This window comes from Carlito syrichta, unplaced genomic scaffold (genome assembly GCF_000164805.1).
Source record: "Carlito syrichta isolate Samal-C Ts95f unplaced genomic scaffold, Tarsius_syrichta-2.0.1 Scaffold109661, whole genome shotgun sequence".
NCBI classification, from domain to species: domain Eukaryota; kingdom Metazoa; phylum Chordata; class Mammalia; order Primates; family Tarsiidae; genus Carlito; species Carlito syrichta.
This window is the reverse complement of record NW_007053757.1, coordinates 58,505-70,547: the sequence shown is the minus strand read 5'-3', so window position 1 is coordinate 70,547 and position 12,043 is coordinate 58,505. Positions and strand designations below refer to the sequence as shown.

General features: G+C 56.5%; 1 protein-coding gene across 1 annotated transcript in view; it reads left to right on the top strand.

Moving 5' to 3' along the window:
• The window catches only part of LOC103271262 (SH3 and multiple ankyrin repeat domains protein 3-like), a gene marked incomplete at its 3' end in the record, with an annotated part of 128,956 nt that extends 117,369 nt beyond the window's left edge, over nucleotides 1-11,587 (top strand). The window contains exons 9-10 of the mRNA XM_008068719.2: nucleotides 10,481-10,547; nucleotides 11,417-11,587. Of these exons, the coding sequence (XP_008066910.2) occupies nucleotides 10,481-10,547; nucleotides 11,417-11,587 (238 nt within the window). The remainder of the gene's footprint in view (nucleotides 1-10,480; nucleotides 10,548-11,416) is intronic.
• Nucleotides 11,588-12,043: the final 456 nt, after the last annotated feature.

Sequence of the window (12,043 nt, the reverse complement as noted above, 5' to 3'; positions counted from 1 at the left end):
GCAGCCTCGACCTGCTGGACTCCGGCGATCCTTCCGCCTCAGCCTTCCAAGTAGGTGGAACTACAGGTGCGTGTTACCACGCCCTGCTAATTTTTGATTTATTGTAGAGATGAGGTCTTGCCAAGTTGCCCAGGCGGGTCTCGAACCCGCGGGCTCAGGCAATCCACTCACCTCAGCCTCCCAAAGCACTGGGATTACAGGCTGAGCCACCGAGCCCGGCTTCTTATAGTATTATAATTGTTCAGGGTCCACTTATGAGTGAGAACACGTGGTACTCCGTTCTTTGTTTCTGTGATAGATCACTGAGTATAACAGACTCTAAATCCATCCAAGTTGCTGCAAAGTCCATAATTTTGTCCTTCTTTATGGCTGTGTAATATTCCATTGTGTATTCGTACCCTATTCCAAAGCCTTGCTCATAGGCCAAACAAGGGTGACACCAGCTTGTGTCCTGGATGCACCTTGAGGATTGGCACAGATACTAATTTAAATGCTCGTCTCCACGTCTGTGTTGAGCAAACTCCAGCCGTAAGCATTTTGATCCACTCAATCACCCTACCCGGGATGACCATGCAGCAGAAGCTGGTCTAGGAACATCCGTGATTCTCCCCAGATCTCAGCTTCTCACCACAGAGTGGTCTCCCTAATTCAACCCTGTGAGTCAAGGATTCCTTGGGACCAAGAGGGAAAAAATCTCATTGCTCTGTGGTCCACACCTTTCTGGCGTCAGGGTCCCCCTCTCTTGAACAAAGACCAATTCTCTGCCAACATGCAAGAACTGCTGGCTTTCCATCAAGATTTCTGGGAGCAAATGGTGTCCTTCAGTGGCACTGCTGTGTCAAAGGAGTAATTTACATTTGGTTGGCAAATCCATCTGGGAGCGGGAGGGGGTATTTGGTCCACATGAAATAATCGCTTCTCATGCTTTTGTGTGTTTGTTAAACATTTATGCCGATGTTTTTCCGAGGTGTTTTATTCCCTTGATGGCCGTAAATGGTTCACAGGAGAGAGAGCTGGGTGATACTGCCCAAAAGGTTTCTTCTACCTAAGAGGGGTGCGAGGAGGTGGTTCCCTTCATGGAGCTGGTGGATTTTCACATCTCAGCTGGAAACTGAACCCCGAAAATGGAATAGATAGTTGGATTGTAGTTTGATTCTCCAAATGTTGAAGATGGTGTTTTCGCTCCAGTATGGCCTTCCAGGGTCAACCACTGGTTCAGTGTCTCCCCTGTGATTGGGGGTCACCTTGGTGCTAGATCCAGTATCCCCGGGGGTCACCTGCAGGTATCCATGCTGTGATTCAAAGCAGTCTTAACCCGACCAGTACACTCAGGAGTCAGGCTTAAATCCCAGATCGCCACGTGGTCTTGGGGGTGTCCACATGATCCCAGGTCCAAATGGACCGGGCTGACCAGAACACCCATGGGTTCCCGTGGCTGAGTCCATGCTGAGCAATTGTAGCCTGGAGCTGGGACAGGATGGACAGCATGGCCCTTCCCACCCATAGGTGGGGTCTGTTTCTGCCATGCCCAGGACCTGGTCGTGGGCTTTGACCCAGAGATTGTGCAGGAAGTGGTGTTGGTCTCTGAGTTCCAGAGCCCAGCCTCAGGAAGCTTGGCCGCGTTAGCCTTTGTCTACCATCCTGAAGTCATCGTGTAAGGACACCAGACAGGAGGAGGCAGGACAGAAATCAGACAGTCTCCAGCCAACAGTGAGGCCCACGGTGGGGAAGGGGCCACCTCCCACCCGGTTGACACTCCAGTCAAGTGCAGTCCTGTGAGGCAGGCCACAGCACCACTCACTTCTGGGGTGGTTTTTTGTGCAGGTGGACATTTCATACCTGTACTGGCAGCCTGAGTTTACATTTATCCCCATCTGTTCAATTTTATCATGCAGTGGTATTGTGGTGTCCAATGTGTTTTGATAAAACATTGATCAAAATTGATATCTGATGCCACAGCTATCAAAGATGGTGATGTAGATTTCCCCTACAGAGAAGGAGAAGCTGCCATTACCCCCTGGGGGTGGGTTGTCTGTGGTCTTGGTGCTAGAAGGATCCTTCCTCAGTGGTCCAACTTCTGAGCCTGGGGCTCTGACCACCTCACTGTGCTGCCAGGTTGAGGGCCGCCTGCTGCCCAGGGGTGTCTTCACGCCTCACGAGTGGGTTACAGAGTCCAGACCCACTTGGCATTCTGTGCAACCGAGGGCCATTTTACCCCTCACCCGAGTACCCCCCGAGGAGAAGCCCTGCCCAGACAAGTCTTCCTATGAGCGCTCAGGGTCCCCTTGTAGCCTGGGGAGGCACACTGGGTCACCCGGTCTGGAACTCACCGCAGGGCAGCCCTCTAAGCCCTGGACACTTCCTCGGGCATGGACCTGGCCTTGGACGCCCCTGAGACGGCCCTGAGCACCCTAAGCTTCCATCTTGTCCTGCCCGTCGTTTGTGCATATGGCTGGCTCCCTGGCCAAGAGGTCTCATTGAGTCAGCCCAGCAAGATGGGTGTAAGTTCCTGGCGCAATCCCAGGGTCCCCTGGGGACACCACGACCCGCAAATCTCCTGGCCCCACGTGGGTTTTGGCAAAGGCCCAGGGAGCTCTTCTCGTTGTCACTGGCAGAGACGTCCACAGCCCTCTAGACTCCGGGCCTCGGCCTAGAGCCGGGCAGGGACTCCCTGGAGTTCTTCGGGTAGAGGCCAGTGACTTCTGACCTCTGACGAGGGGCTGGTCTCCTCTTTCCTTCCCCTGCCCTGCCATGCGCAGCCTTCATGCCAGCCTCCCCGGCCTCCCCAGTTGCCATAGGAGTCTGAAACAGGTGATGCCGCCATTGAAAGGGAACTAGACGGGGCGTTCCCAGCCTCGGTCTTCCCCGCCATCAGGATCGCAGAGCCCCCTACGGACGGCGCCGTGTTGAAGGCGCGCCTGGTTTTGGCGAGAGGAAGATGCTTCCTCAGGCCAGGGGACTGGACTTCCTCCGCGCTCTCCCGCAGATCCTCGGAGCATTTGACAAGCGGCGGGAAGGAAGGCTGCCTCTTCCTGGGCTGTGGCTCTCAGCCAGGGCAGAGCAGGCCATGCCCCGGCCACCGTAGCAAGGCAGCAGTGTCCCCAGGGCCCTGACCACCCACCCAAGAGCCACAGGAGCCTACAGTTCACATCCTGGTGCCTTCATGGCTGGGAAAGTCTTTGCCATGCCCTGCCCCAGGCAGGAAGGCCGAGGTTTGCGGGTTGGAGTCCAGCTTTGGCCCGGGAGTCGGGTAGAACAGGACGGACGTCGTCTCAGTCCATTCGGGCTGCCCTAAAAAATGCCGTGAACGGGTGACGTCTAAACAACAGGCGTTTCTGGAGCCGGGAGCCCCAGGTCAAGGTGCCGGCAGGTTGTGTCTGGCGAGGACCGCTGTCTAGACGACCGACTTCTCGCCCCGCCCTCATGTGGCGGGAGGGGCAGGCTTTCTCCAGAGCCTCGTGGCTGAGGCCTGGACCCCACTCCTGCGGGCTCTCCAGTCCGACCTCTCACCTCCAGGCGATCTCACAGCAGGGTTCAGCCTTCCACATCCATCTCGGAATGACCTAAACATTCAGACTGCAGCAGAAGTCCGCATGGCCCCTGGGCCCCGGTATAGACATTTGTCTGGAATGGACGTTTAGACACAAAGCCAGGAAGAGCTTCAGGGCAGGCCGAGTCAGTACTGGGTGTCGGACGTGCCCGTCCTGGTGTTCAGTTACATGTGGGTGGCTTGAGTCCAGAGAGGGTATTTTGCACACGGCCCAGAGCCATCCTGGAAGCCATCTGGGAAGGGTCTGCTGGTGTAGACAGGAGATGCAGAATCTCCATCCTCAAAGGCTTCAGCGAGGACCCACTGGACAGCCCCCTACCCGTCTCCCTCCCCTGCCTGTGTGCCTCCCGCTGCCGAGCCTCCCGGGTCCTGAGTCCTTGGGGGGACCCTCCTGGCACTGCCTCATTCCCCCGCAGCCCCCACCACCCGTGGCCCCGGACGCCCCAGAGGGCACCAGGTCTGTTGCTCCCACTCCTCTGCATCGTCTTCAAGTCTCTCCAGGGCTGGGGCGCGGCACTTGAGACAACAGTGTGGGGTTGCCGTCGACACTGCCTGCAGGCCCAGGCAGGGAGTTCCACCTGCTACGCTCACCAGCCTTCCCCAGACCGCCTGGTGCCTTCTGAACAGAGAGGCCCCCTCCCTAGATTCCCCCAGCACTGGCCTTGGGCATGAGTCTCAGATGAGGAATCGGACACCCACAGCGGCGGTGTTCTCATCTTTCTCGCCGCTAACTCCTCGGGGGATCGTTCCTGGGTTTGTGGGGTTGGCATCATGGTACCAAGCAAGGAGAAGGTGCCCCCTCACCACCTACAAGTCTCCTAAGTCAGTCGGTGTGGGGCTGGAGTGGCCAGCAAGGACTGCCTAACCCCGTACAGAGAAGGGCGCCCTGGAACCAGTGCTGGGAACTTGGGGCGTGGCTCCTGGATTGGGTCTCCCCCACGTAGGCAGTGTCAAGCGCTGTATTTTTTGGGGGGGGAGGAGGACTTGGGGCTCAGGAGGGTGTCGGTCTCCAGGCAGACGTGCACACAGCGTGTCCTGGGGTTCCACGGGCCTGCTGGGATGTGGACACACGGTGACGAGGCCGTCCCAGGGCGGAGGGGACGGGGGGACCCAGGAGCCATGGCTTCCAGACAGAGGTCGTGCCCAGGGTGTGTGGCAGGGGCACGGTCTCCTTGTCCCTCCACGACCGTCACTCCCTGCAGGCCGGGACTGTCACGTTCTGGGTTTTGAAGACGCGCTTCAAAGAGCTTGAAGATAAATCAGCATTCGATGTGAGCATTTCAGGAGCTGGAGAGAGGACACTTGTCAGGTTCTGAGTTCTGAGAACAGACGGAAACCCTCCCTCCCGTTGCTGGTGGGTCTGGGAGGAGTGGGGCATGGTCTCTCCTGGGCTGGGCTCCCTGATGTCCTGTCTTGCAGCGTGACTCTCAGATGAGACAGGCGGACCCCTTTTCCCTGCCCCTAGCGAGACGTGGCCCCCTTGCTGGCCTCCTGCCTCCTCAGGGCTTTCCGTGGACCTGGCCGCCCAGGACAGAGCCCCCCGGGGCACCCTGCTCCCTCACGTGCCAGTCTGAGTGTCAGTCTCCCGGGAAGGCTTGTCGACACCAGCCAAGGGTCCTCATGTCAGACGTGACGGCTTCCTTCCAGCAAAACCCCTCTTAGGGCACAGAAGACGCGTCCGGGGAGCAGTTCCCACAGTCGCTGACACTTGCGGGCCGCCATCACACAAAACTCTAAACCGCCGATGGGTGCTGGGACTGCAGATGACGCTTCACGTGCATGATGGGGGCGATAGGCCCGTATCAGAGGCTCGGGAGAAGGACGCTGATGTGGACACGTTTACTCTGTCTTAGGCCCGGAGCTCAGGGGAACCCCAGGGGCAGACCCCTGGGCACCGCACGAATGCCCCGCCCCCAGGGAGGCCGGCGGGGAGGCCGCAGGGAGCTGGGCCTGCAGGCCCACGTCCGCCCCGGAGAGGCAGGTGCCGAGGGAGGCTGGAGGATACCCCTGCCTCGGAGGCCTGGCCTCCTCTCCTTCCCTTGGAGATGCCACGAAGAGAAACACAGTCTCTGTTGCTCTGTGCTATGTAACTTGCTGGAGTGTCCATATAAGGCCTTCCTCCTTCCCAGCCGCTGGATCCGGAAGTGACGCTTGCGAAGCTGAGAGGGAGGGAGCGTGAGGTGTCCCATCCAGGCACCCAGTGTGCAGGCACACATCCCAGGCGGCCGCCGGAAGCTTTCTTGCTGAGTGTCACGCCCCGCGCCACCCGAGTCCTTGCAGTCCATTTCCAGCCTCCCGTCCATCTATGTGCCGACCACGGCCAAGGAAGGAGGAACGCTTGAGGCCAGGATTTCTGGAGACCTGCCTGGGCAACATGGCCAGACCCAGTCTCTACTTAAAAAATAAGAAATTAAGTCGGGCTCGGTGGCTCAGCCTGTAATCCCACGCCTTTGGGAGGCTGAGGTGAGTGGATTGCCTGAGCCCGTGGGTTCGAGACCCGCCTGGGCGGCGAGACCTCATCTCTACAATAAATCAAAAAATCAGCCAGGCGTGGTAGCGTGTGCCTGTAATTCCGGCTACTCGGAAGGCTGAGGCGGAAAGATCGCCGGAGCCCAGCAGGTCGAGGCTGTGGTGGCCGGGAGCGGCCACTGCACTCCAGTCTGGGTGACAGAGTGAGACTCCAACTCAAAAAAAAAGAAAGAAATTAGCCCAGCGGGCGGTGCATGCCTGTGGTCTCAGCTGCATGGGAGGCTGCAAGGTGCTATGACCGTACCCTGCACTCTAGCCTGGGCAACACAGCAAGACTCATGTCTCAAGAAAATAAAGTCAACGAAAATTAGAGTCCTACTCTGAGCCGTGATGGTTGGATGAAGATTCTGAATCTGGGAAACGTGAATTAGTGTCCTGACTTTCACCTTGACTGTGACAGGCAGAGGAGGGGAGCAAATTGCTTGCTTCTCTGTGCCTCAGTTTCTTCCTGTGTCACACAGCGATAAGGCGCCCACTTTGTAGAGTTGTTAGGAACTAGGGTGGTCACTCCAGATAACACACTTAGAATGGCACGGGGTGTTTCACAGGCCATGACTATATCCAGACTGCCATTAGCGTTCTTGTGACTGCCGCGTGTACCTGAAGCCACAGAGGACAGATCCCAGCATTCTGCCTTCCTGACATGTCTACACCAGCAACCGAACACCAGCAGGCTGGACAAAACTGAAATGTCGCATCAGGCTTGGTCCTGGGAACCAGGACCACACGGGGTGGGTGGCGACAGCGGACAAGCGGGTGGCTGCTTCCTGCCAGAGGGGACTTTTCTGGCCTTGAAGTCATCAAGGGGGAAACAGACAGTTCTCACAAGGACCCGTCCGTGGTGTTCTCACTTGTGTCACAAGCTGGATTGTTTTGTCTGGAGGGGACGAGAAGAGCACACAGTTGACTTGGTGTGAGCTCCTAGGGCTTTTCGTTGGCAGGAGAGGGATCGCTGCAGGATTGTCCACTTTCAAGTTATTTTCTGCAGCTGTCCGTGGTGTGTGCTTGAGTGCAGATTTGTGGATGTGCATTTGTGTGCATCTGATCGGATGTGTATGGGGAGTTAGGTGGCTTTTACAATGAGCAATTGGCTGTTTGCGTAGGAGTAGTCAGCCATCACTGTACCACGGACCCCGTGCCCAGCACTGCTCTAAACCTTGGCATCCATGATCTCAGTAAGTCCTCACCCCAGACTCATTTCACAGGGGAAAAACTGAGACCCATTACTCATCATAATGCCCAGTGTCACATAATGCAAGTCTGGATTTTTTTTTCTTTTTTGAGTTGGAGTCTCGCTCTGTCGCCCAGGCTGGAGTGCAGTGGCACACTCACAGCTACCCCAGCGTTGACCTGCTGGGCTCCTGCGATCCTTCCACCTCAGCCTTCCAAGCAGCCAGAACTATAGCTGCACACCACCACACCTGGCTAATTTTTGATTTATTGTAGAGATGAAGTCTTGCCAAGTTGCCTGGGCTTTCCTCAAGCCCACGGGCACAGACAATCCACTCACCTCAGCCTCCCAGAGTGCTGGGATGACAGACCAAGCCTGGCCGCAAGTCTGGTTTTGCACCCAGGCACCCTGGGCCAGAGCTGTGCCCTCCGCCTCTGGGGTGGCATCCCCCCTTCGGTGTGCCAAGAATGACTCAGGCCATCAGGCTGGGACTGGTCTATAGGAATGGGAGAGAGAGGCCCTGCCCTGTGGACAGAGAGGCCTGGCACTGCATGGAGGCAGCACTGCCATGGCGACCCAGAGAGGGACAGGAGCGTCCACCTTGGCCCTTACACCACAGGAGCAAGGGTCAGAGAAGTCTTCCTGAGTTCACGTTGTGTAAGTTGAGTTCTGAAAGCTGAGTCAGAGCTGAGTTTTAGCGGGGGGAGCTGCCCCCTGGGGTGGAGGGCACCTCAGGAGCCTGTCTCTGATTGGACACGGTCCAGAGACGCACATACCCCCAGATGCCTCTGTCCCACCTTCATGCCCTTACAACGCTGCCCAGCGGCCCTGCCCAGGGGCTTTGGGCAAAGGCCATCTGTTGCAGCCAGGCTGCTGGCCCTGACGATCTCAGCATTGCCTTTGGGGTCACTTTTCCCTTCTTGAAGAACAGGACACATTCATTCATTCATAGCCATGTAGCTCTATCGTTCTCTCCTGTCCCATCCAAGAAGTCCGCACGGTCTTCCTGCACTTTGTCCCACCTGCATCTCCTTCAGTTCACACTGGTGTGTTGTTTCTGCCTGTAAAATCCTCAACGTCTTGTGTGCGAAATTCCAGACATACCCTTGGCCTTCACTTTCTGCCATATGGATAGACGGAGAGTTTTCCGAACCTCCGAGTTCGGGTTGGTTTCCACTTAACAAACTCCTTCTCCGGTTCCCCTCTCCCCCCTTTGCATCTTACTCTAAACAGTCAGGAGGAAGCAGATGCTTCTTCAACACTTTGCTCAGAAATCTCCTCCACTAAATATCTGATGCTGTCGCACACAGGGTCTGCTTTCCACAAAATACGAGAACACGGCGTAGCCAAGTTCTTTGCCACTTTATCACAAGGATCACTTTCCTTTCAGTTTCCAATAACACGTTCCTCATTTCCATCTGAGATCTCACCAGAATCACCCTAACGTTCCCGTTGCTAGCATGCACCTCCAAATTCATCCAGCCTCCCAGCGTTACCCGGTTCCAAAGCCATTTCCATATTTTTAGATATTTGTTACTGTGGCACCCCACTCCTGGTACTAAAGTCTGGATTCGTCAAGCATTTATTGTAAAGAATTGGCTTCCCGTGATTGTGGGCTGGCAAGTCTGAAATCTGTGGGGCAGGCTGGATAGTCAGGCAGTAGCTGATGTTGCAGTCTGAAGGGAGAATCTCTCCTTTTGCAGGAAACCTGGGTGTTTGCTCAGAGGCCTCCAGCTGATGGGATGAGCCCCACCTACATTACCGCTTGACGTCAACTCATTGTAGATGTGTGTGTGTTTCATCAGGCTGGCATCTGAATGTCTTGCTCTTTTATGGGTGTGTTCGTTTTGGTGCTGAGCCCTAGGTCTTCCCCCACCCCGAAAGTGAGGTACCAGGAGACTTGCCCATGTGGGCTCTTGTTCTGGTCTCCCTCAAGGACCTCCAGGACCACCCCAGGGGTACTTGGCCTCGCCTGCTTAGCTGCTCCCACATGTCAAGGGTCATGTGGCTTTAGACAACAGATCTGTAGGGCCCAAGTTGGAATAATTCCCTGTGAGCACTGGCTTTGATGCCACCCACCTGGTAGTGCATACATCTGTCAATAGAATTCTTTCTTTCTTTTTTTTAGTTGGAGTCTCACTCTTGTCACCCAGGCTGGAGTGCAGTGGCAGGCTCACAGCCACCGCCGCCTTGATCTGCTGGGTTTTGGTGATCCTTCTGCCTCAGCCTTCCAAGTAGCCAGAACTATAGATGCACGCTACCACGCCTGGCTAATGTGTGTGTGTGTGTGTGTGTGTGTGTGTGTGTGTGTGTGTGTGTGTGTGTGATTTATTGTAGAGATGAGGTCTCGAGTTGCCCAGGCTAGTCTCAAACCCCCGGGCGCTCAGGCAATCCTCTCGCCTCAGCCTCCCAAATTGTTGGGATGACAGGCTGAGCCACCGTGCCCAGCCGGCAGAATTCTTCCTAATGCATTGTAATCTGATGAAGAGTTTTGAATGCTTTTCTGAGGTTTCCCATCTCTCCAGTTGTGGCTAGTATCCCATCTGAATGACAAGGCTCCCTGGTGTGAGGATCAGAACCCATCGAACCGGGGGGAACACAGGTTGCGGTGTGTGGGAGGCTTCTTGGCTCCGGCCTTGTTGAATTCCCAGATGCTGCACAGATAATCTCTTCTGTGTGCCTTCTGGGCAGAAGGTCCCGGTGGCACGATAACCTTATCATCCTAAAATAGCCAGGGGCTTTGAGAGAAGCCACAGTGGTGTTTGGCAGAGTGGAAGGCTAAGAGTGGATGAGTGTCACGGCTGTCATTTTAAGAGCTATGATTGGATTCCTTCTGGTGCCAGGCCTTCAGTGATGTAAAAAGCATATATATATATATATTTGAGTTGGAGATTCACTCTGTCGTCCAGGCTGGAGTGCAGTGGCACGCTCACGGCCACCGCAGCCTTGATCTGCTGGGTTCGGGTGATCCTTTGCCTCAGCCTCCCGAGTAGCTGGAACTGCAGGTGTGCACCCCCATGCCCAGCTAATATTTTTCTTTTTTGGTAAAGGCTAGGTCTTTCTAGTTGCCCAGGCTGGCCTCGAACTCCTGGGCTCTAGCGATCCTCCCGCCTCAGCCTCCCAAAGTGCTGGGATGACAGGCCTCAGCCGCTGCGCCCAACCCCAAAAGCATATTTAAAGACCTTTGTTCTGCAGATCACACTTAATCGAATGTGACTTCCACTTTGCAGGTGGCGATCATAGCAGGCAACTTTGAGCTGGCGGAATACATTAAGAACCACAAGGAGACCGACATCGGTGAGTTCGTGCGCCGGGAAACCGTGGCCAGATTTGGTTTGGCCAAGGAGATACTGGCCGGCTTTTAAAATGTCTCCTCAGGTTGGCTTAGAGCCCACCTTTAGCAAAACTCCCCAGAGCACGCCATCCTAGCATCTCTTTCGTCTCTGGTCTTACGTTTGCTTTTTAACCTATGGAGCTAAGGACACCCTCAGACGTTAGCGCGTCTGAAATGTGCAGCCTGGTTTTCTGGAAGGATGAGGTCCTCACCCCTCCTGACAGTCCCCATCGCACTTTCTCTCCACACGAACCTTGCTGCTTTCGCAAGCGGGGAAGATGGACAAGACTGGTCTCATGTATGCCAAGAGTTGGCTGTAGGCGTCTCCATCTGATGTGAGTGTCTGGTTTTCCCCCATAGCAATACCATGGACACTTGCCCTTATAACGCTGTCCACACTCGCAGGTCGTACGAGCACTGGAGCTCAGTGTACACCGTGGACTGTGGGCGACACGGCAGGCTCATCCTTTGTGACAGATGCACCTCCCTGGAGGGGGCTGTCAAGGTGGGGAGGGGTCCGTGCATTTGCGGGGTGGGGAAGGGATGGACGCTGTTGGGAGCCCGGCACGGCTCTGAGAATACATCTTTTTTAAACATCCAAAAGAAGGGAAATTAGACGTGCAGAGGGTCTGCAGTGGATGTGGACGGCTTTTGGACTGGCGGATCAGGTGACCGCACAGCTTTCAGACTTGTTTCCCAGAAGATCCCATGACACACACACTCCGCGTGGGCAGCGCTGGCGACCTGGAGGGAGGGGAGAGAGGGGCGGGGATGCCCTCTCCCCCTGCCCCGCGGCCCCCGAGGATGTTCTGATGCCCCTCCCCCTTTCTAGTACCTCTCATGCCAACCAGGAGGCCGGCCTCCGGGGGCCGCCCTGTCTCCCACCGCCCCGCCATCGGCTGGGCGCAGTCACGCACCGTGGATGAGTCCGCCAGCCTGGTCCCTCCAGCCCCGGGCTTGCACAGAACCTGCAGCGGGGAGCAGTTCGGGTGGACCGGCAGCGGTGAGCCTTCCAGACAGCGGTGCCCGTCGCGGGGGGCTGGGCGGGGCTGCCGGGTGTGCCTCTTCCCGCCTGTGCCCCTCACCCTGTCTCTGGCGTCGGGGCCAAGTGTAGCCCTGTGTCTGGCTGTCGAGTCTCTGCCGCGCGGCATGTGTGCCTGGTGTCCGTTGTGGCTGGCCTCACCGTCTGGAGTACTTGCTCGAGAATGCAGCCTGCGTCCCTGGGTGGTCCAAGCATCGGGGCCTCCACTGGCCACGCCCGATGCGGACACGTGCCCCTCCCGTGAGCCAGGGCAATCCGCTTCATTGCTCTGAGCTCCGGGGTCCCCCCAGGGCTGCCTCAGCGCCTTGGTGAGCGCATCGTAGAGACGGATGAGCTAATGTCTGCAAGGCGATTTGGAAAAGGAACTGAGTCCTTAGAATGTCGAGCCAGGCTTCCCTGACACGGGTTCAGATCTAC